At 38.5% G+C, this 23,903-nt stretch overlaps 2 protein-coding genes across 5 annotated transcripts in view; one reads left to right on the top strand and one right to left on the bottom strand.

Annotated features, from left to right (window-relative positions):
* Window positions 1-3,504, bottom strand: part of NLN (neurolysin) — a 37,381-nt gene extending 33,877 nt beyond the window's left edge. Inside the window, exon 1 of one of the 3 annotated variants that reach the window (XM_048930659.1) lies at window positions 3,397-3,504. In XM_048930659.1, coding sequence (XP_048786616.1) covers window positions 3,397-3,422 — 26 coding nt within the window. In that variant the 5' untranslated portion in view covers window positions 3,423-3,504. The other 2 variants (XM_048930660.1, XM_048930658.1) reach the window with 2 other exon arrangements.
* SGTB (small glutamine rich tetratricopeptide repeat co-chaperone beta) lies at window positions 3,421-23,420 on the top strand. Of its 2 annotated transcripts, none has more exons than XM_048930683.1 (11): window positions 3,421-3,683; window positions 4,662-4,786; window positions 8,974-9,077; window positions 9,801-9,870; window positions 12,157-12,256; window positions 14,677-14,781; window positions 17,198-17,336; window positions 17,424-17,486; window positions 19,038-19,075; window positions 19,307-19,390; window positions 20,786-23,418. In XM_048930683.1, exons 1-11 carry the CDS (start codon window positions 3,421-3,423, stop codon window positions 20,895-20,897), a joined length of 1,203 nt encoding a protein of 400 aa, XP_048786640.1. In that variant the 3' UTR covers window positions 20,898-23,418. The 2 variants fall into 2 exon arrangements, with proteins under 2 accessions (XP_048786640.1, XP_048786641.1); XM_048930684.1 differs by having other exon boundaries at window positions 3,579-3,683; window positions 4,666-4,786; window positions 20,786-23,420.
* Window positions 23,421-23,903: the final 483 nt, after the last annotated feature.

Raw genomic sequence — 23,903 nt, 5'->3', positions numbered from 1 at the left:
AAAAAAATGTTATCTGATTTTTTTAGTGTAATCCAACAGATAGCCTCTAGGTGTAATTCAGACCCACAAAATGCTTTCAGTCCCAACACATTTAACTCAGCAGGTCCAGGGAACAGTTTTGATCAGCAAACACTGCTGAGAAGATAAATTACTTTTGTAGATCCTGTTGCAGTTAAAAAGGTGGCGGCAGCTCTTGCTTTTGTCCATAGAAGACAACTGCTGATGGGCACACACAGAAGGTTGTGTAGCCCCCACAGCACAGTGAAAATGAAAGATGTCCTGAGTGTTCTGTCTGGACCTCACTGTTGCTGGTGTTGGACCCTGTTGGACTCGATACTTTAAGGAAAGCGTACACATGCAGTGAGCTCACAAATAATAAGATACAAGAAAGTGACTCTAAGAGGTTTTCAGATTTCCCTGCCATCCTCCTGACTCTTCCCCCAAGCTCCCTTACTGCTGGTTTGATTCCCTTTCAAGAGAAAAGTCATAGAATCATAGAATCATAGAATCACCAAAGTTGGAAAAGACCTAAAAGATCATCCAGTCCAACCGTTCACCTATTCCCAATAGCTCCCACTAAACCATGTCCCTCAACACAACATCCAGTCTTTCCTTGAACACCCCCAGGCTCGGTGACTCCACCACCTCCCTGGGCAGTCCATTCCAGTGCCTGACCACCCTTTCTGAAAAGTAACACTTCCTAATGTCCAGCCTGAATCTCCCCTGGTGCAGCTTGAAACCATTCCCTCTGGTCCTATCACTGATGACACGAGAGAAGAGGCCGACCCCCAGCTCACTACAGTCTCCCTTCAAGAAGTTACAGAGAGCAATGAGGTCTCCCCTGAGCCTCCTCTTCTCCAGGCTGAACATTCCCAGTTCCTTCAGCCTCTCCTCATAAGCCCTGTGTTCCAGACCCCTCACAGCTTTGTCACCCTCCTTTGAACCCATTCCAGGGCCTCAGTGTCTTTCTTGCAGTGCAGGGCTGAAAACTGGACACAGCACTCGAGGTGCGGCCTCACCAGAGCTGAGTACAGGGGGACAATCACTGCCCTGCTCCTGCTGGCAGCACCGTTCCTGATGCAGGCCAGGAAGCCATTGGCCTTCTTGGCCACCTGGGCACACTGCTGGCTCACGTTCAGCCAACCATCAATCAATACCCCCAGGTCCATTTCCTCTACGCAGTCCTCCAGCCACACCGCCCCAAGCCTGTAGCGTTGCCTGGGGCTGTTGTGGCCAAAGTGCAGGACCCGGCATTTGGCCTTGTTGAAACTCATCCCATTGGCTTCAGCCCAGCTCTCCAGCCTGTCCAGATCCCTCTGTAGGGCCTCGCTACCCCCAGGCAGATTCACACTTCCAGCCAATTTGGTGTCATCTGCAAATTTGCTGAGGGTGCACTCGATGCCCTCATCGAGGTCATCAATAAAGATATTGAACAGGACAGTCTTCAATATAATAAATAAGGAATTCAGTGTTCAGAGTATTCAATATAATAAATAAGGAATTCAGTGTTCAGAGTATTCAGTATAATAAATAAGGAAGTCAGTGTTCAGAGTACCTTTCCAGGAAAGAAAACCTAAAAATTAGCCATTACATGCAATTTTTAGGTTATTTTTTTCCTTTTTTTTTTTTTTTTTTTTTGTAAAATTATTTTTTTTTTTCCCTGGACACTATATAAATCTTCCTTACAGCTCAAAATTTGATTTTGAAGGTTTTGACAGAAAGACTCTAGAATCACGAGCCCTGCAGAATTATTTTAGCGTAACAGAATTATTTTAGTCACATTTTCCACTTCTGCTTTTTTTTCCATTACACGTAATAGCCTCAGAAAGTAAAGAGTCTACCGTGCTGACTTTACTAATGTATGCCTTAGCCTGCCTTTTTCTACACATTTCGTTGAAATATATTAATCTTTGAATTCTAATAGGGAAGGTACTCAGCTGGAGATAATCTCCTTCTCCAAATCTGTCTGTTTTTAAATGAACTATTTAAATGTTCAATGCCATTTTATCTAACATAAGACATGCAGCTTGAAACTTCCTACAGACTCAATTTTAAATTTCACATTTAAAATGTACTGACTAAAAACATCTTCTGAGGATGTTTGCTATTCAATGTTCCTACAACCACGTGCTTAACTTCTGAGACCTGGAGGTCTCTATTTGGCTTTTGAGATCACTCATTTTTGTGAAACAATTACTTGGGCACTTAAATGACGACTGACAAAAAATAAAATAACACATTTAACAAACTGCACTGACTATTCTTAGATGTACATATGACAAATGATGAAAAAAAAAAATCAATTCTGAAATGAATATCAATCCTTCCTTATTACCTACAGACATATCTTCAGTTTCCAAATACAAATTGCAAGGACAGATCTTTTATTTATTTATTTATTTATTTATTTTCTGCATAATGGAATAACTTTCATCCTTCAAATACTTTTTTTTTTTTCCCCCTTTTTTTGTTTTTGTTTTGTTCAGGACAAAGAAGGTCAGTCAGGCAGCATTTTGGATTGACACAAAATGGGAAACAATGAAAGTGACTATACAGAAAGAACATAACCGAGTCGATCAATTAATTTACAGCAGCGGGAACTTTGTGAAAAGAAGGATTTTTAATCTGCTTTTCTAACCGCTGGGACCCCCAACCCTAACTCAGCCCGAAGACTCGCCCTGAATGTGGCGGAAATGACAGCCCCCGAGAACCAGCCTCGCAGTACGCAGCCCGCACACAGTTGTCATTTCTCAGAAGCTCACCAGCGGTAAGCAGCCATCTCCTCCTTTCACCCTGCAGCTCAGATCCACGCTCAGCACCGCAGCTCAGCGACAACCCGTGCCCACCCAGCCCGGCCCTCGGCCTCAACTCGCGCTCTCCGTGCCCCGAGCACGGCGCAGCTCCTCCCTTCCCTTTTTCACCGCTCGCCGTCTTCCACGATGCTTCCCCGGACGCGCCAGGAGACAGCGCTCAATACAGAGACGGCGCTCCTTCCCTCATTGTCAAACCCTCCGGCACCGCGCCCGTCTCACGCCTCACCGCGGGCAGGAGGCGAGCTGAGCTACCGCACCCCTCGCCATCGTCTTCCCGCGCTCCCCACCGCAGCTCCGGGCGGGCCGGCCCGGCCGAGCCGCCCACCTGCGCGCCGGTTATCTCCGGAAGGCGGGCGAGCCGCAGGAGCCAAGGGCGTCACCCGGGCACGCCGTCCAGCCCCGGCCCTTTTGTCTGCCCGGCCCCGTGCAGCACGGCCGCAGCCGAGAGGCATCGGCAGAGTGGGGCTGGGCAGGGCCCCGCCGGGACGGCCGACTGAGGCCGAGGAGCGCGCAGCTGCGGGTGGAGTGGAACGACCGGGCGCGGGGCCGCCAAGCGCCCCAGTCCGCGCCGTGCCGCGCCTACCTGCGAGCCGCGCGCAGGGCCAGCATGGGGAGCGAGGGGAGGGCGGCGTGCGGGAAGGCGGGGCCACACGGCCAGGAGGAGGAGGAGGAGAAGGAGGAGGAGGAGAAGGAGGAGGAGAAGGAAGAAGGGCTAGTGTCGCTCCGCTGTCACCGCCGCCGCCCTCCAGCCGGGCGCGGGCACAGCCGCCGGGACCGCGCTGCCACCTCGCTCATCCGCTTCCGCCGCTTCTCGCGCCCCAATCCCCCGCTCCGCGCGGCGCTGACGGGACGCGCTCGGCTGGCCGCGCGGTAAGGCGATGTTCCGGGGCGGCGCTGACCGGACCGGTGGTGGGCGGGCGTGGGGCGGACCTGTTCCCCGGGCCGTGCCGCCGGAGCTCTCGAGGGCACGGCGACCCTCGGCTGGAACCCGGTGAGCCGGCGGCGCCGCCCGGCCCGGGAGCTTCTCGCTGGCCGTTATCTAGGCCCTTCGCTGTGCGCAGCCCGCGGCGGCCGAGCTCGGCCCTCCGGTGAGGGCTCCGGGGGCGTGGGCAGGATTTCGCCAACGCCGATCCTGGCGTTGCCGTTCATCGATCGCAGCACTGCTTTCCCTCGAGGGCTGGGTGTCAGCTCTTGCCCTTTTGATTCAAAACGATCTGGGAAAAATAGCTCAGAAAGTTGGAAATAGGGTTTTCCGGAAAGTTATGTAACTGGCAGCTGATGCGGAATGTGAATTAGAGCCGCCCGTGTCCCCGATCCCCGCTAGAGCCGAGGTCGCGGCGCTCCCGCTGTGCCCGGGGTCGGACGTGCAGCAACCAGCACCACGGCGTCTGGGGCAGGGCAGCTGCTGCTGAAGTGTTTCATCGCATCGCTACTCAGTGTAGGTCTTAGCCGATTATGACTCAGGCATGTTTTCCCTCTTCAAAATGCAAGTGTCTTAGGGGAAAAAAAATATATATCCAAACAGTATCCTTTGGAAACAGAAGTTCATGAGTTATATCCCCTGTGAACCTTCCTGCGGGAATGAATCTGAGGAAATCTCTGCCCTTCCGATGGCAGGTTGCAGGTGATGCTTGTAACCTGCATGACCCAAGGGCTCGTTTCAGGGTAGTGTCATATTGGGCTTTTTGTGAAGGATAATTTTTCGTATGATGTGTTCACTTCTAACCGAGGTGCTCCAGGAAATTCACAGCTGGGCTCAAGCGTATGTTCTGACATATTACAAGGCTTTTCTTTCCCCTCTCCCCCCTTTTTCTTCCTCTGAAATAAGAGATCCTATTTCTTTTTAAGACAGAAGAAATTCAGCAGTTTGAAAATGTCATCGGTCAAGCGCTTGGTTTATGCTTTCATCCATTTCTTGAGAGAACAGAGTCAGATGGAAACTTTCACTCCAGATGAACAAGAAAGCTTGGAAGGTAAGTGGTGAAGCTGACAATACTTGGGCAGGTTGTGCGCATGCATACATTACATAATTTGGTGTATGTTACCACTGAGCGTAATTGGAGTTATCTAAGTGAAATTACCACAAAATGGCATGTGAATAAGATCACAGTATTTCAGAAATTATTTGTTTTAAGCCATCTCTCATTTTAAAAATGTTCTAAAGTCACAAAATTGATTTTAAGTACTAGATACTTTGAATTGCATCAAGTTAGGCAGTGCCAGAGAGAGCAGGCTATGGGAATGATTTATGTTTGCATCCATTTCATTAAGAGTATGGTTCTAACACTGCTTGCCAGAGGCCCTCACAAGTTCCTAAATACCCATCTGCCAGCGTTCACCAGGGCTGACACAATTTCATGCACATCTAAAACTTAGAGATGTGTTACTGAAGCAACGAAGATAATGGGTTTGGGACTGCCATTGGTAATGAATGAGCTGCAATAGTACTAATGTGTGATGGCAGTGCCAGCGAGATGCATGCCATCCTGGGTACACTTTTTAAGAAGGGCAAAAAGGATGATGCAGGGAACAACCAACCTGTCAGTCTCACCTCTGTGCTGGCAAAGGTGATGGAACAGATCCTCTTGGAAGCTACGCTAAGGCACATGGAAGACAGGGAGAACTGTTTCCTTATTCTTATAAGACATACAAGAGTTCCAGGTAGTCCATCAGGGAGAGCTAAAAGAACCCATAGGTACAGAAAATAAATATTTACTATAGCTTTTTCACATAAATAGCAATAACAAAGAGTGCACAATGAGGAATATCTTCACTGTAGTACAGTTTCTATTAACAAAAAATGTAGCCTCAGAAAGATGGATTTCTATGTTTGTATTCCTCCACCAACAGAGCAATACACATTGATTTCATAGAATCATAGAATCACCAAGGTTGGAAAAGACCTAAAGGATCATCCAGTCCAACCATTCACCTATTCCCAATAGCTCCCACTAACCCATGTCCCTCAACACAACATCCAATTTCATTGCTGTCATTCTTTTCTCTAATTCCTAGGAAGTAGTATCACAGTGTATAACTAATAATTAATTCTGTGATGTGCTTTTCATGGCATCTGTATAAGAGACCTGCACACTGTTCTAAGCAGTCTTAGGCTTCATATCTCAAGAGGAGGATAAGTTGGAGTCAGGGAATAGCAGGGCAATAAATGTCATCCTGGCAGTTGTGTGAACTGTAAGGAGTTGGGATTGAGGAGCAAGTCATGCTTCTCAAAAACATGAACTTAGAAAGGGAAACGTGGAATTTTCTTCCTTTCAGTGTCTGTTGCTTTTACATTGTAGTTTTTCACTAATACAAGCCAGAAAGGAACATTTGTTCCATGTTATTCAAAGGTTATCCCACAGACCTGCTGTTGCGTCACTGTATTCTGTTGGCTCACAATGTCAGAGGCAGGTATTTGTGGTATGGCAGTTGAAGCTGAGCCAGTATTCCCACCAATACTCCATTCCATGTTGTTGCCATGTGACAGATAGCAGCAGAGAGGCAGTGGATGGAGCAAAGGTGTGACACTGAGTTCTTCCACGTGGAAAAATTGGCACCCATTAACATTTGCAACAGTTGCTGAATGTTTATGGAGACCAAGCAATGGATGTGAGCGCAGTGAGCGGTGGGTGGTGCATTTCAGCAGTGGTGGCAGGGTACTCTGCTGGTCCAGATTTTCACAAACACTTCATGCAGGCTGTTGTTCATTGCTGGCAGGAATACATAACTAATGGTGGTTAATGTGTCGACAAACAGTGTTTTGTAGCTGAGTATTTTCTCTGTCAAATAGTGTTACTGTGTTCTTTGTGGATGTCAAAGTTTCTGTGGAAATAAATAGGAGGCGTTACATTTGGAGCAACACATATAGATGACTATCACTTTCCACATGTATGAATTTAAATTTAACTTGTATTAGGTTATAATAGTATTACAGTGAAGTTATAATCGGGTCATGAAAGAAAGTCATGTTTTTGGCAATTGCATGATAGCAGATCAATATTCCTTTTGTTTTTTTTACAACACTGATAAACATCGGGTTATGCCTATGAAGATTTACCTGGATACAAGTAAATCTTTAAAAGCAGTCTTACCCTCTGTTTGCCTGAAAGAATCAACATTTTATAGATTTTATTTTCTGAATAAAAATATTAGAAACCCTCACTTAAATGCTTATGTAAAGTTTACCATTTTAATACAGATATGAAATCCTAATTTTAGAGTTGTACCCTGCCAGCAGTTTCTTACCATATGCTATGTGTTAGATGATCAGAGGCAAGCATTCTAAGTAATTGGCTCATTTTATTGTGTAAAATATCTTCACTGCATGTGGAATAGCAATAGTCCAGGTCTTACCAGTGGAATTGGTTAATGTCAGGTGGAAGCTTAAAGGACAAAATAATTTGACTGATATTTTTCCTTGGTAACTTATGTATCTTGGTATTTGTGAAAAAAGAAAATAGGGTATGAGTGGCTGTGCCAGAAAGTAATTTAAGTATTTTCTATTCCCCACAAAAACAATAAAAAGAAGTAGAACATTATAAATATAATTGAGAATTTATCAAAATATTAGTCTGGCATATATTCAAGCTCTTGTGTGTTCAAATTATAACATGATGTCAATGATAGTGAAAGTTTCCCATGCTTACATGACGAATAAAATGCCTTAGTTTGAGGAAACAGGAATAATCAGAAAAGATAGATTGGAGAAATACATTCTTCTACAGTCCAGGATTTAGATGAATGGTACAAAACTCTGTTGGCTAATACTCAACAGTACTGTATAAATTAGCAACTTCACTTCTGCCAAGTTGTATTTTAGATAATGTATTTGAGAGGCAGTCATTTCCCTTTTGTGTATACAGTTTCTACGTGTTGTTCCTGTTTGTAGCACCTATTACCGTGGAATTGAAGCAGAAACTCTATACAGATGGAGAAAAGCTATGGTTTTATTTATTTATTTGCTTCTTCCTGCAGTGAGTCCTCAAAGGAGTGCTTTTGAAACTGTGGAATGCACTGCTTAAGGTGAAGGTTGCATAGTAGTTTGGACACTTTGGATGAGGGTAGTTATACAAAAGATGAAGTAGGTTGAGACTGATCTGTACTGATAAGGAGTATTACTAATATATAATTCAGAATTCAGCATTATCAGTGCTCACTTTCCTAGAAGTTTTTCTACTTACCAGGAGACAAAAGAGTTTAACACAAATCATTCAGCACACTTACTGAGTAATTTAGAATCTGAAAAACCAATGTATGTCCAACATTTATAGGCCATAGGAATAAGTGCTATGCATGTTTAACTATATACTCAAGCTTTAATTTCATTACACTTCGTATGTTATGAGAGGCTTTAAAAAAATCTTCTAAGTTTTAGTATTTATTTTACAGATTTACTTTTTAAGTCTCCTGGAACTGGTCTTATTATTAACTTTCAGTAATTTAACATTTGGATCAGTATTCAGGTCTCTTGTAATGCACTGAACTAAAATTGATTTCAAATTCTAAGATTAATTTTTAGTGATAGTTTGAGTTCATCTATTCCAAGTAATTTCTAGTTCAGGTTAAAATGTATATAAAATAAAGTATAATATTAAATCATTCATTTTTCTGTTCAAATTAGGCTTCACGAAGATTCTTCTTTGTTCCTTCTCAGTTTTCAGTCTAAAACATTTGATGATGTACTTTGATGGAAACATTCTACCAGATTCTCAAAATGTTAGGGAAAGCATTGATTCAATTTCAGATATTATAAATAACAGAAAATGTGTTTATACAGAATTACATATAGTAATTCCTATTTATCTTCTTTTGCCTGAAATTATGTGCTCATATTTGAAACTTCATTTTGATATTTGGTCTACTCTAGAATTGCATATTGTGAGCATAGGTAATTATTGTGGGATTGGGAGTGCCATTTAATCATTTAATGAATCAGATGATTCAGAGGATTCAAAGAAATATGATATATTTGTTTAAGAATAATGGCAGAACAGGTAAATATTTTATATAGCTTTTAGTCAGTCTTGTGGTGTGCCCCATACTGCAGCTGTTAGTAGCTGAATAAGGAAGTGTGAGCCACAACTTCACAAATCAATTAATGCAATTACACTTCTTTCTGTTGAGAAACTGTTGAGTTAATTATTATTATTTTCCTTGTAAGTTGCAATTCAGTGTCTGGAGACCGTTTTTAAGATTAACCCAGAAGATACTCATCTTGCACCTCCACAGCATTTGATAGAAATATTTGCAAATTCTTTCCGCAAGGTAAGATTTAAATTTAAATTTTAGCATTGTTTTCCCAGTTTCTGATAAGATTTTGTACTGCATACACAACCTTAAAAGTGCTGTATAGGCCAAAACAATGTGAAAGCTTAAGGAAAATATGTGAAAAAAAAAAAAGAAATTTCTGTAAAACATAACAGAGTGAACTCTTTTGGGACAGTATGAGGAATTACTTTCCTCAAGAAAGACAAGGACAATTCCATGATTACTAAACAGTGGAGGTCAAGCTGTCACCTAAAGGGTTTTATTCCTTTTATCCCCAGTTAAGCATTATGCGATTCCCAGAGGTAATTATCTGCACAGTGCTTGAGGTCATCTACAGTTTTCTGATGCTTCTCACTCCATTGCGGAAATAATTTAGAAGGGCACTAACCTTAAAGTGGGAACTTTTCAGAAGTGTACAGATAAGTGTTACCTGGGAGTTTCCAGTACAGGAAGCACGAAAACCATGATGAATTGCATATTTCATATTTCATCTTCCTGATGAAATGTGTGTTGAGCCATAAAGGTTTCTTTGGTTGTAGAAAGCATGCTATTTTTCTCTGGATGTTAGTGATGTTTTAGTTCTTTCATACTTCCTCTGCAATACAGAAAATCTGTTTTCTTGCTGATAGAATTGCATCCAGAATGGACAGTTCTTTTTAGTGTAACCAGGTCTTATGTTTTAAAGAAGAAAAAAAAAAAGCTTATTTTGTTTACATACAGATTGATAAGCTGCCTCTCTCAGATTCTTTACCAGAGGATATCGAGAAGGCTGACCATCTGAAGGATGAAGGTTTGTAAATTGACGAAGAAATTAACATCTTGTTAAGGGTTTTTTTCTGTTGTTGTTATCATGGGTAGTGATAATATTGCATCTGTATTGAGCAACATAACCTGTACAAAAAAATTCAGCTTATTTTTCACGATGATCATTATGCTCTAAGAGAGCTAAGTGATGTGCTCTGTCTGGATTCTAAGAAGGCACTGGCAGCACTTGGTATGATTACAGGACTGTAAGATATCCAGCGCTTTGTTGTGTGGGTATTACCGCATTCTGTGATTTTAGTCGGTGTATTGCACCTCCTTATCTGTCAGGCCTCAAGGGTTTGTGAAATGTACTCGGATTTTTTTTTGTCTCGTGCAACGTGGAATATTAGAGTTGTTTTTCCTTTTCTCCTAGATTTCTTAATCTCAGCATAAATAGTAGGTCTCTGTATTCTTCTGTTTTCCTTTAACCAGTTTTTAGCTGGAGAGAGAGAGCAATCGTTACCCACTCATACTAGCTCCAACTTAACAGTGTTTCTGATCACCTTTGGTTCAGACCAGTATCAAAAATTCAAGCTTTGATGGCCATCAGTAGTAGTTTTGTTTTAGAGAAATGTCGGGTAGTACAGCCCTGTTGAGTGCATGTACCTTGTGAGTCTTAACTCTCAGCAGGATTTATTTGTGCAGAACTTTAACTTAAAGAAATGGTGTGTCAGCTGTGGTCCTGGAAAATTTTGCTCTCTCAACCTCCACCCAGAGATTCAGGGATGTGAGAGGTGTGGACTGCCAGTGAAGACTGAGGCAAAGAACTCATTGAGTACTTCATTTATCAGAGGGAGTACACTCTCCTTGGACCGTCTCTGCTGCCCAATGTACCTGTAGAATCTCTTTTTGTGTTATTTTTCACATCCTTTGCCAACTTCAGTTCCATCTCTTTCTTGGCTTTCCTGATCTCACTTCTGCATATCTGGGTGGCATTCTAGGCCACATGTCCCTGATTGCTCCTGAGCAATTACACTTTCAGTTTGCCTTCTCACTGGCAGGGACTGCTGACCAATTACAGTCTGGTATATCACTATGGGGAGGAGGTGTACCACACTGTACGTTTTTACAACATTGATGATACTTCATTACCTAAATCTGGCTTTGTTTATTAAGTGCTTCATGGTCACAGATAAATGCCAGTATAATTGTTTTCAGTTATTACTGTCACCTAGAACTACGTGTTCCACAGTCTTGCTTTATTTGCTTTTATGCAGTTACCTACAGTTGTAATAAACTATTGACCTGTGCCTTTTCCTCCTTACTTTGGGAGAGGGCTGAAATATTTTGCCAAGGTACAGGGAAATCAGTTAAAGTATGTAATTTTCCTGATAACTTCTTGGTGTTGTTGTGGAACCAAGACTTCTGCAGGCTCTAGCAGTCCAAGAATCCATAGTGGTGGCACCAGGGATGCGCCAGGGATGACATTAATCTTAAGTATCCTGTGGTAGGACTTTGTTTCTCTATTAGTCTGTTATGAAGAATTAAAGAAACCACCACAATTACTCTATCAGTGCTCTATCTGTCAGTGAGGAAAGAACGTGCAAAATAGCTTTTGTTTTGAAAGAACTTGCTTCAACAATCTCTTTCCATAGAAAAGCTACTAGCTTTTTCACTGAAGTAGGCTTGAAAAGATAAAGTATGAGATGTTATTGAGCAGATTGTCAGTGTTTCAAAGGTTAAAAATATATATATATTATATAATTTTATATATTATATATATAATATGTATATTATATTGTATTTTATATATAAATCTTTGAATTGTTTTTAGGCTACCTCTTCTATGTATATGCTTCTCATTATTCTAACTAACGAACAATGTAGCAACATCTGAGAAGTGGGGCTTATTTCCCTTATTAAATGAATAGTTACGAGGAAAATTTTTTTATTGATGTAAGACCAATAAGGAATTAACAAATTGCTTATTGAATTACTGATTAATCTGTATTAGAGTGGTACTGCAACTACATTTATATTTCTCAATGAATTGATCTTTACTTAGCAGCAAAAACTGTCCGAAAAGTATGAAGTAGCAAAAAGAAAGAAGAGAAAGGCTTATCTGGTGGACTGCAATGCACTTAATGACCTTTACAGAGATAGTATACGATTCTATTTGCTTTATTCCATGCCAGTTACATTTTAAAGAATATATCTCAAAAGCATGCATCAAAACTGTCTTATTTAGGTGCTGTAATGTGGCTTCTATACTTTCTTAAAACATACTGATGTGTCTTTTAATTACTTATGAGATTTTTGTAATTTACTGCAGGTAACAATCATATGAAAGAAGAAAATTATGGTGCTGCAGTGGATTGTTACACTAGGGCAATAGAACTGGATCCAAACAATGCAGTCTATTACTGCAACAGGTAAAAACAAAATAATACACACTTTTTATTCCCAAACCTCATAAACATTTTTTAAAATACAAAATATTATGTAGATCAAAACTATGTGAGGCTAGAAAAACTGATATTTTTAAATTAACACGATGAATTTCTATCAGATATAAAGCAGAATTGAGATACCTCAGCAAATCTGTATCAGAAGGTGTCATATGGGCTTTAAAATTACTTTGACACTAGATGTCAGCTTTTTGTAAGTTAGGATGTTTATAGTAAATCATGACATAGGCTGCGGTTCCCAGTGTTTTGAGAATAATAAGAGCCTTTTTTTCTGGTGGTCTAGTTGTCATTTCAGTCTTCTATAGTTTTGACTAGCCTTAGAATAAAGCACTGATGTGGGTATAAGATTTTGGAGGTTTCAAAGATTGTAATTTTGTGCATGTTATGTTGAGAAATAACAAGGCAGCATTCTTACAATTTTGTTGTACGATAAGTTCTTCACCATAGTACTGACAAGGGACTAGATGAAGTCTGGAAGAGCATGTCATTGCAGCAGCAGCAGCAGGTTGCACTTTCAGTATATTGCCCTGAGGATCAGTATTAGAACAAAAGTGCTGTATTTTGAGACCCCTCTGTAATTAGAGGCTCTAGAGGCAGTTATGCCCTGCCTCTACAGCACCTCTGTACCTTAGTCTTGAATGCATCTGTTACCAGAAGGAGATAACAATTTGAGTGCTGTCAACCTGTCCTTGTGGTACTGCATGCAGTGGATTTTTCCTTTCTGGACGTTGTGCTTCCATTACTCAGAGTTTAATTTGTGACAAGTGAGACTCAGTGTTTCGTGGCAAGCATAAAGAGAAAGGGAAAGCACAACTTAGTAATTTCATTTTACATCATTAAAGTAGTAGCTAAAAATGTAAATAATCTATGTTAACATAGAAAACTGATCACATAAATGATTATAGATATAAAATGTTAATAAAAGACCTGATTCAAAAGCCTTTCAAAGTCACAGAAAATTTTTTCAATAGAATGAGCTTCAGCAGCAAATCTGTAGTTAGCAGAAAAAGGCAGAAATTTTTCATTCTGTGTGCTACATTTATGAGAACCAAAACGAATCTTGATGTCCATGAGCACAATACTGTACAAAGTTAGGTAAAAGAAGACAGGCACTTCTCTGGAGTTCCCAAAGGTATGCAGTATCTGAATTAGCATAGGCCTTTTTCTTCTCAGGAATTACTGCTTTCTAAAGTATTGCTTTTTACTTTCAGCTCTGTGAAAATGAGAGAGATTAGATACCACTGCAGCTTTAGCTGTCTGTACTTTTTTTTTTTTTTTTTCTTTGTAAATATGGAAAGAACGTTTTCTGCTGAAATGCATGACAGATGAAGCACAATCCCCAAGTTTTATGTATAAAACTTACTGGCATTTGCAGAACTACAAAACTGTGAAGTATGCTAAATATTTAAAAGGACAAGAATGTCTTCTGAACAGACTACTTGTACGAAATCAGGAAAAAATAATGCCATTTCAAGCTATCACAGGAGAAGGAATTGAGTGGTGATTGTAGCATCTAGCTTTTCTAATTTAAAATTAAAAAAAAATGCTACATGTAATGGAAATACTGTATTTCTCCCATAGTTTTTTAATAAAGGAAGAATAAACTGGATTATTATTAGACCTTTCAAAGTGGGAAATTTTGAGAGTTAATTTGTTACTATCATCTTTTTAGGGCAAGTGCAAGTGTAAATAACCACAGCATTTAGTATTTCAGTGTTATTGCTGATATAGAGGTGCAATTTTTATTTAGTAATTCAGAGATCGTTGAGAAGTGTCACCCCAATTTATTTGCAAGCATGAGTTTTACTGAGATACAACTGTGTGTGTGTAAAATAAAGATGGCTTCAGTTCAGAACTGGCAAAAGCTGCTTAGATTGTTCTCCTGAAGCCAGTTTCAGAGATCAAGTGGGATGGTTCTTACGGAAAGGCAATTCTGTACTTCCTGAAGCACAGATTCATAACTGCTAAGAGAGCAGAAAAAAACTACAACATTCCTTTGGGCAGCATTAAAAATATACTCCTTACTGCAAAAATGATTTTACTTGAGAGTTTCACTTCATGCAATAGGTTTTGTGATGTATCTTGTGCATAGTCATAAGCTGGATGTAGAACAGTTTCTCAGGATTATTTCTCCTTTGTGCCTTCAAAGACAAGTGTGTTCTCCAAAGCCCTACTCCAGCAATACACCTTAGCATATTAAGAATGTTCATTTGTCCTACTCCACTGAAGAAAGCTGACACATTGTCTAAGTAGTGAATGAAAAGTCAGAAAGATTAAACATGTATGATGTAAAAACATAACATGTAAAAACGTAAGCTTGTGTTGATCTTGCTGTTACTTTTTCTTGACTAAGCTCTCTCCTTCATTTCTCTGCCTTCTCCTAGGGCAGCTGCTCAAAGTAAACTCAATAAGTACAGTGAAGCAATAAAGGACTGTGAGAGAGCCATAGCAATAGACCCAAAGTACAGCAAAGCATATGGAAGAATGGGGTAAGCTAATGTAAATCTGAGTGAATACTGAAAACCCATGTGCTAATCAGCATGTGTTCTCAGAGATAAGTGGAGCTGTGTTGTTTTACTTAGCTGAAGTTCTTATTCTGAAAGTGTAGCAATTTTCTGAGGATGACTCTGTCATGACGTCAGCTTTTAAGTTTCATTGATCTTAAGTTTTAATTGATCTGCGCCTTTAGGCAGAGGATCTGCTAAATGCAGTTTGACAGAGAATGTCTATTGGAGTGAAGGGCCATAATTGTAAGATATCTAGCTTTGCATTTTCATTAACAAAGCACATTGTGAGGATGTGGGCTGAATACTTCTTCAGCCTTTTGGCTTTTGATGTAAATTCAAAAAACGTTTGGGGTGGTTCTTTGGGGTCAGTTGGCACAAAATAGCCCATGTCCATATTATTGACTAAAATCTAGTTACAGAGTGACCACATTCAAGCTGCTTATTGCTAAATTGCATTGGGCTGTGTTAACTTCTGAACCATGCCCCAGAATTGTTTGGGCTAGCTGGCTTGGGACTGCATGCCAGGGAACATTTACTTCAAATAAAAAATGATAGAATTCTGTAATTTGAAAACCTTCCCAGACACAGTTTATTTTATTAGTACAAATGTAGCCTTGAGATAGTGCATAATTATTTCACTTTGATATTGTAAGGGTTACATAACTCTCCTTAGATTTTTTTTCTGCATATGGTAGAACCCAAGATCTTCAGATTTCAGTGAGGTGGAAGAAAAGTACAGGGTGATTTAATAGAAAATTGGAGGTTATTTTAGAGTTTTGAATGTGAGATCAGTGTACTATTTCATGAATAGTTAAGTGGGATCTCACATTCTCAAGCACTCAAGCTTTTCCTTTCCTTGTCTGATTGCTTTAAAAGAGGATATATTCTCAACTACAGGATGCTGTTCAACTCAGAAGCTTGAAAGATTAATGTATATGGCATAGGCTGAGTAAGGATACAGTGCTTGTTTAGTAATAACCAGGGAAGAAAAGAGCAGAAACTATTGTCTCAAAAGAAAAACTTCATGTGAGATTGCTAGTTTTTCTGACTGAGTTACAAAAGTGTATCAGTTTTTTTCTGAAGATTTGGTGTAAAATTCTGCATCTTGATGTCACAGAAATAAACAGAAGTCTTACAGAAATATGCAGCTGTGTAGACAGTTAAAAGAAATGCTGAATCTGGAATTGTGAGCAAGGAGACTCGCCTCCTGTTCAGACTGTAGTGTATACCAAGAAGTAGAATTTTACATACTTTTTCCATAAATAAATGCAGTTGCATCACAGAAATATCTGACTGCATTTATCCTCTGGTTAGAAACTGCTAATTTATGGGCCAAGAACAGAGTTCATGAGAGCAACTGTGTTGAGAAAACATTAGCATTGCATGAGTTACTCTAAAAGTTTCATACTGGAGTTTTATGCTGTTACTGAGTTTGTTACAGCTGAGAGTGATGACCATGATTGATGTATCTAACACACTGAACCCTCTTGCCTGTGATAAAAGACCAAGATCTCATGCTGGTTATTAACACAAGCTTATCAAACCTGTCTGCATAGCTCAGCCCATACTAAAGGGAAACTGGAGTACTAATTTTTAGTGGAATGTAGGTTACACAGATCTTCCACAAAATGAAGAAAAAATCAGGTTAGTTTTGTGATCAGTGTAAATTGACTATATAGCAGAAGGCAGAACTGCAACCAGCTGGACTTCTGGAATAGCTCCAATAAAGGAAATGTTTTTAATGTTGGAGCTAAACAAATCTGAAAACAAATATTGTTTCAGAAATAGTACATAATCCATTCTGTGCACTCCTGAGCAGCTGGAAAACAATGTTTTTCAGAACTTGAGCAGGTTTCTCTGAAATGTATCTTTTTTAAAGATATTGCTACTATCATCTATATCCTTTTTGTCAAGCAGTGATGTAGAAGATCCAAGAGGAAAACCTTACACTGATCCAGTGCAAAAGCCTTTTAGATTGAAACTGGTTTTACTCTTCGTTTTCTTGCAGAAGCAGAATTCAAATTACAAGTATCTTAACTCTACTTATCTTCTAATATACCTTTCCAAATAATCTCTTGGATCAAAAGGACTGGAAGAAACAATAAGAGAAATTTCTGAGCTCAATTTGTGTTTTCATAAACTAAATCATTTGATAACGCCAGAGTTTTTTAATGAAACTTTCATATGTATGGAGCAGATGATGCCAGATGAGTTCTTGAGGATCATCTGTTCTGCAGTAATAAAGGTTTACACTAAGCAGTAGCAACACAACAGCAAAACATCCTTTAATTTACTGTGAAGATAGTGGTGAGATATTTTTTTAATCGAAGCAGAAAATGTATCATTATCTTTTGATGGTTGATAATGTTCTACCCAGGATTTCTTTATTTCACATTAGGTTGGCTCTGACCTCAGTGAACAAATATGAAGAAGCAATTACCAGTTACCAAAAAGCACTGGATCTTGATCCAGAAAATGACTCTTATAAGTCAAATTTGAAAATAGCAGAACAGAAACTAAGAGACATGTCCAGTCCTGTAAGTTAGCTCTGCATCTATTTATTAACAATGGTTTTGAATGGTATTTTGGAGGTAAGCTTACCTTCAAATCTTACTTCTTTCTAGACTGGAACTGGGCTGAGTTTTGACATGGCAAGCTTGATCAACAATCCTGCCTTCATTAGTATGGTGAGTGTATTTCAGGCTTTACATTACATTGTTTTTAAGGCTGAAGTTTTAAGAACAACTCTTGTTTAATAACAAGTGTTTTTAATGCTTATAATAGATAAGATGCATTATACTGAATTTAAACTTTTCTAAGTCATTTTGTAAGGCTGAAGTTTTAAGAACAACTCTTGTTTAATAACAAGTGTTTTTAATGCTTATAATAGATAAGATGCATTATACTGAATTTAAACTTTCCTAAGTCATTTTGTTTTTGAACCAAGAAGGGAGGATAAATTTACTCTAATGCTCATCAGATTTCCAGTTGATTCTATCCTACTTATGAACATACAGTGATACACATAGATAGCTGTGTTGCTTTCAAAGATGGCAAGAATAGCAAAACACATGTCATCATCATAGTGGGGATATCTTTTTTATCCACCACAGTTGATAGCAATCAAAGACATTTCCTCTTAAATGAATAGCTGTTGATTCAGATGCAGTCTACCCAACAAAAGTCTAAAGCTTATAATTGCACAGAACAACTTTCTGTTCTTTACCCTTTCAAATTATCCCTGACCTCTTTATGTGTAGTTCTTCAAGAGATTGCAAATAGTGAATCTAAGTAATATGTTGTGCTTTCCTTTACTTCCAGCACTCTTTCAAGCTGCAGTTTTGTTCCTCAATAGTTTTCTCTTTGTGAAGATCTGTCTTAGCCAAATGGTATAGATTAACTTTGAAGAATGGAATTTGCAGGAAAGAAATGCAAAAAATACTTATTTCCTGATTTACGTTTGAGAGGTTGTATGAAGATATATTGGCCAACTAATGTTTTTATGTCTGGGCTTTTTTAGTACACTCTATAAAATAGTGAAGAGGCACACACTGCATTATGCATTAATCTTTGGCCACAGATTTTTGTAGGAATTATATTACTAGCTTTAAGTTTAAGAATTATATTACTACCTTTTACCTGGTTTACACTATAGTAAACACAACAGAATTTTTGAGGTACCTTGTGAATGAAAATACAAATAACCTCATTCTTAAAACAAAGTAAGAAGATGCACAAGATATACAAATAACCAAAGAAAATATGTTACAAGACTATGGTATAAAGTAAGTTCACAATCTGATTTGCTCTGCAATATTTTGTTTATCTGGCTTTTGCTTCAAGAGCTTATTCCTACTACTTAAATAGTTGCAAAAATGATTTCTGAAGCCTGGGGATTTTAAATGCTTTATAGAAAACCTTTGCACTTAGATTTTTTTTTTTTTTTCATTTTTAAGGTACAGGGTTTTTATGTTTGACTTCTTGTCATATTTTTCACGTACGAATCTTCAACATGAATCTGTTGTCTAACATGTTATGAATTATCTCACCATCATTATCTTTCAAATATTTAACTGTAATGATTATTTTTGCTGGTGATCACACATCTTTGTACATACGCCTAATTTTGTAATAAAACACAGAATACACCTTGATTTTTTTTCACATTTTTTTCAGTGACATATGTAATAAAAGTGTTGTAAAATGTTGTAATTGTAGCTATATATTTTCTATTCTAGGCAGCAAGCTTAATGCAGAATCCCCAAGTTCAACAACTGTAAGTATAAAAATGGAGTTCTACTGAAACAAATGTCTTTAAGGGTTGAACTAAAAGAAAAGGCAGTCAGTACCGAATTCCTGAAAATGTGATTTTGTATTTGTTTACTGTAAATAGCTGTGAGAGGAAGAAACTTAGTTCCTCCCTACAATTCAGCAAAGAACTAGAGTTTATTGCTTACTGTAAAGGTTCCTGCAGACCCCAATGCAAACAGTGTGCTAACTATTCCAGGATGTCAGGGATGATGTCAAATGCCATTGGTGGCCCTGCTGCAGGTGTCGGAGGCCTGTCAGATTTGTCCAGCCTGATCCACGCGTAAGTACTATGAATCATAGTTTAGTTTTACTGATACATTTGTAGAGACTTCATAGCTCACCATGTTTTAAAAAGGGATAGTACTGAACCAGTTAAACTGCAGCCTTTCCTCATTGTGTGCCCGATTATTATTAAATCAAAGGTCTTAAAGTCTTATGTCAATTGCAGTGACCATGTGCTCAGTTTTATTTTCTGGTTTTCATACAGCGTTAATTTTCTAAACGCAACTTCAGTGCTACTCAAACCCTTCAGTTACTGGTACCAAGTGCATTTCAAATTGGTTGATCCTGTATTTGTGTGAACTGTGTTGAAATTGTTACTACCTGATATCCCAGACTTAAAAAAGTTAGATTTACCTAGCACAAGTTGCAACAAGTTCTAAAGTTGTTTCCTGACTGACAGCGCTCTGGCAAACCTACATTTAGACTAGAAGGACTCCAGGGAACTCAGATAATAGTAAGAGAGTGGCTTTTACAAAAAACAGAACCCCAGATTTTATAACATTATGAGAATGATGCATCTGGAAGAGTTAGCACAAAAATATGCAATGGCTTATGTGGCAAATCCTAGTAACAGTCCTACAGTTTTATTTTCAGTCTTCTAGCCTTCTTCAAACCATTTTAAGTTTTGCCTCATCAAGAGAAGAATAAATTATAATTGGCATTCCAGACAGGACTGTGACCCTGCAAAATCAAGGGCCATTTTTACAAAAATCATGCTATGTACAAAAAAGTGCCCAGACTTATGAAAACGGTGGCTTTTCTTCAACCTTCACTTTGGTTGAAAGGAGTCTGATTAATCTTTGATACTTGGGCAAATGAAGAAGATTGAGTACCATGGCAGGCCACCCATGAGGTAACAGATTTTACATAGTTGATTTTTGTAGTAAACCAGTATCATGCTTATCTCCTATATGGAATGAATCTCAACAAGAATTCCAATCTTAGGCTGCAACTGTTGTGGAGATGCATCTGCTATTACTTTAGTCATGCAAGAAGCTTTATTCTGTTGAGCTCTTGCTACAAGTTGCCAACCATGTACTACATTTCAACCTTAGTTATCTAAGAGTAGTTACCTTTAATTACTAGAACAAATCATCTCAAAGAGAAGGGAGCAAATCACAGAAATATATTTGCTCCTGTATCTTAGTAAGTAACACAATACTTTTTTTCCATGTTACCAAATACAAAAATGGTCCAAAAAACATGATGAAGAAGAGACTGGTGAGATTTCAAGTAGATAACGTCATGATACTATAGCTGCCTTGCTGTATAGCCTTAATCAAGGTATCTTTAGTCTTAACTTTCCTACGATGTAGTATTCAATTATATTAGGTTATCTTATTGTGTTACAAATCTGTTATTTTTTCAATTATTTAAAAACTTTTCAACACAGGGGGCAGCAGTTTGCACAGCAGATACAGCAGCAGAATCCAGAGCTCATAGAGCAACTGAGAAATCATGTCCGGAGCAGATCTTTCAGTGGCAGCACTGAGGAACATTCCTGACTTAAATGAGTCCTGTGAATTGAAATGATATATAACCCCAAAATGCATATCATAGTTAGCAGCAAATCAACCATCGTTAACTCTTCTGCTTGAATAGAAGACTGAAAATTCTTTGTGCGTGTTTGCAAACGAGAATAAATCTGTTAAACAGATCTATTGCACATAACATCGTTTAATGTATAGTTAATCTTGGAAAATTAATATACTAAATGCATTCAGTGGTTTATTAAAATCCTTATGTACAAGTCATTTTCAGTAGGTGCATTTGAGTAATTTCCATGGGTGTTGAATGGCAAGGAGTTCTGCAGTTGTCTGATTTAGTGTAACAACTTAATTCTAAAATCCTTAATTCTAAAATGTAAAAGGCATGTTATTCTAATACTGTTATTCTAATACTGTAATTCTAATTCTGTTACAACTGCTGAAACAATAGCTTCATCAGTCCTTTTAATGGACATCTGATGTGCCCTTCTATGAGTGTAAATCAGTGTTGGAGTGCAGAATGTACATAAAACTTCTGCTTGAAGCCTGTTTATATCTGTGGAGAGGCTGTCAACGGTAACATGAAGTACTTTTTCTCCTTGGCTGGAGAAAAGGAAATGACTGCATATGAAGGAGTAGCAACTGTAGAGAAAAAAAGATAATTCTGAAGTGGAATTATACATACACCAAGATACAATTTGGCTTGGTAAGGAAATAGTATTAAGGAGTTTCAGACTCCTCAGCTGCCATGTATACCCTCAGATCAACCCTGGAGGCCAGCAGAGCGGTTATGTTTTCATAGGCATTGCAAACTGTATTACATTCCATAGGCACGCAGTATTTAACATAGGCTTAACATTCATAACTGTAATAAAAAAACTGATCATACAACTGCATAAATATCTTGTACTGAAAATAAGAAGTGATTGCCTTAGAAGGATTCTCTTCCTGTTCCTGCATGATAAATCACTGGCCTCAGATTCATTGTATGTTATCTTCTTTTAGCAATGATTGTATGGCTAAAGATTTTTCTAGTTTTTGTTATTTCTGTTTTTACATTGGCATTCTTTATCAGCTAACATTCTGAAACAGACCACTGTTTTTCTGTATTTTCTTTTAAATTCTGCTTACTGTTCACATTGATTTCTGTGATGAGGTGCATTTGTTTCAGCTTCAGGGAGCTTTTCAACACACTATTTCTCTTTCTAAATCAAAACTAAAACTAATTTGAGGAGCCTGCTTTGATTCCTAAGACAAAGTGCCCTCTACTGGCCTCTCAGACTAGAGGCAGCCCAGACAATAAAAGGCTCCTAAATGGAAAGACACAGTAACTCCTTGGACATTACACATTATATCTATTTTGTGGGCAAAAGAAACCAGCAAACTCAGAAAATGCAAAAGTGGGACTAAGTCAGGGATTCCACTAAGAAATCTGTGCATCCATTGTATGAGCCTTCAGCAGCCAAAACATAGGGAAAAATGCAGCTGGATCCAAGGAGAAATGAAATGGAGAAAACAAAAAAAAAATCCCACAATCACAAAATCCACATTATCATCTATTGAATACATGCATTTAATGCAGCGGCATCAAGATATTTGTAGTTTCTTCAACAAAGCAACCCTACACGCAGCACTTACTTAAAAAAAATATATCTGTAAGTTGCTCTGGCTGCCTTGTTAGGGTTGTGAAGATATTTAAACTTCACATTAAATAGATTTCCAAATAAAAACTGTCAACAACATCTGATGACAAGGAAGCTTTTCAATGTGATCTTTTTTCAGAGGTAGTTAAGACTCTGAATCTAATCTGTAAGTTCAGTTACAGTAACATAATAGGAAAGGATACTGTCTACAGGAAAGGTCAATGTATGTATGTGCTATGTGGGCTAAAACTACTGTACAAACAGTATTCTGTGTGTTGTGTCATGAAAGAAGCATTGCTCCTAGCACATAACTCCTATTAATCTCCACATTTCCTTAATTTTCTTCCATAGTGAGTTTTATTAGCTTTGCTAAGGGGAGAGTAGTAAATCCAGGAATGTCTGGATAGCACATGGGGATCTCTCTCAATTAATTTATACTTCTGTTGGAAGCACTGTTGATCTTTCTACTTTAAAACAGCAAGTGTGAAGAACCTGTTGAGAATTCCTGTAGAACAACAAAATGTGGTAATACTAATAAACTGATGTAGAGGTTGTACTGTCTTCCATAAATATACTTTATTTTTTAAATTGTTCACTGGTATGGCCTTATATTGTATTTATCAGAGTATAATCCCCAAGGTAAAAGAGAAATGAGTTATTGGTTTGTTATTTGAAAACACTAAAATCATCTTTATGGATATTTTACATACTACAGTATCATCAGTGTTTAGGTTTTAAGCCTGTACAAATCATATGTAACCAGAATATGTATTACAATGGTGGCATTAGCTAACTTTTTTGGAATGTGCTACAACTTGTGTAATACTTGTAAACATTCTTTGTTTCTTGTGTATTAACAAAAAGGGCTTTATAGCCTCAATAAAAGACAGTGCAACCAATAACAGGAGCCGTTATTACATGTTTTTCTATTGAAGCCAGGAACAGAGGGATTATTTATGCTGAAATCTACTTGGCCTTGAATAGGCTGCATTGTTTTACAATGCCACGCAATATGCCTTTAACAAAGCGTGAGGAAGGAATCCTTTACCTGTGTAATAACTGCACTTCTGTTTTGCACTAAAATTTTTCATCCTGCTAGATCAAGTGGCAAACCCCAACCACGGAAAATAGTGTTTTAAATTAAAGTCAGTGGCAGTTTTTCATTTAACTGAACAAATACACATTTAACACCAAATTGATTTTGCATCATTATTATTCCATCAACATGTAAGTGTGATAATGGTTAGAGAAGAAAATGTTACGCACTCAAACTGTAAAGGCCTGTAGCCTGCTTGCATGGAAATATATGCTAACTGCCTGATCAGAAAAACATCTAATGAAATATTCACCACAGAAATTATTCCTGTTGCACTTTTGGTTT

The sequence above is a fragment of the Lagopus muta genome, chromosome Z (genome assembly GCF_023343835.1).
Source record: "Lagopus muta isolate bLagMut1 chromosome Z, bLagMut1 primary, whole genome shotgun sequence".
Taxonomy (NCBI): domain Eukaryota; kingdom Metazoa; phylum Chordata; class Aves; order Galliformes; family Phasianidae; genus Lagopus; species Lagopus muta.
The sequence above is the reverse complement of the archived record's forward strand: the minus strand, read 5'-3'. Positions and strand labels throughout refer to the sequence as shown.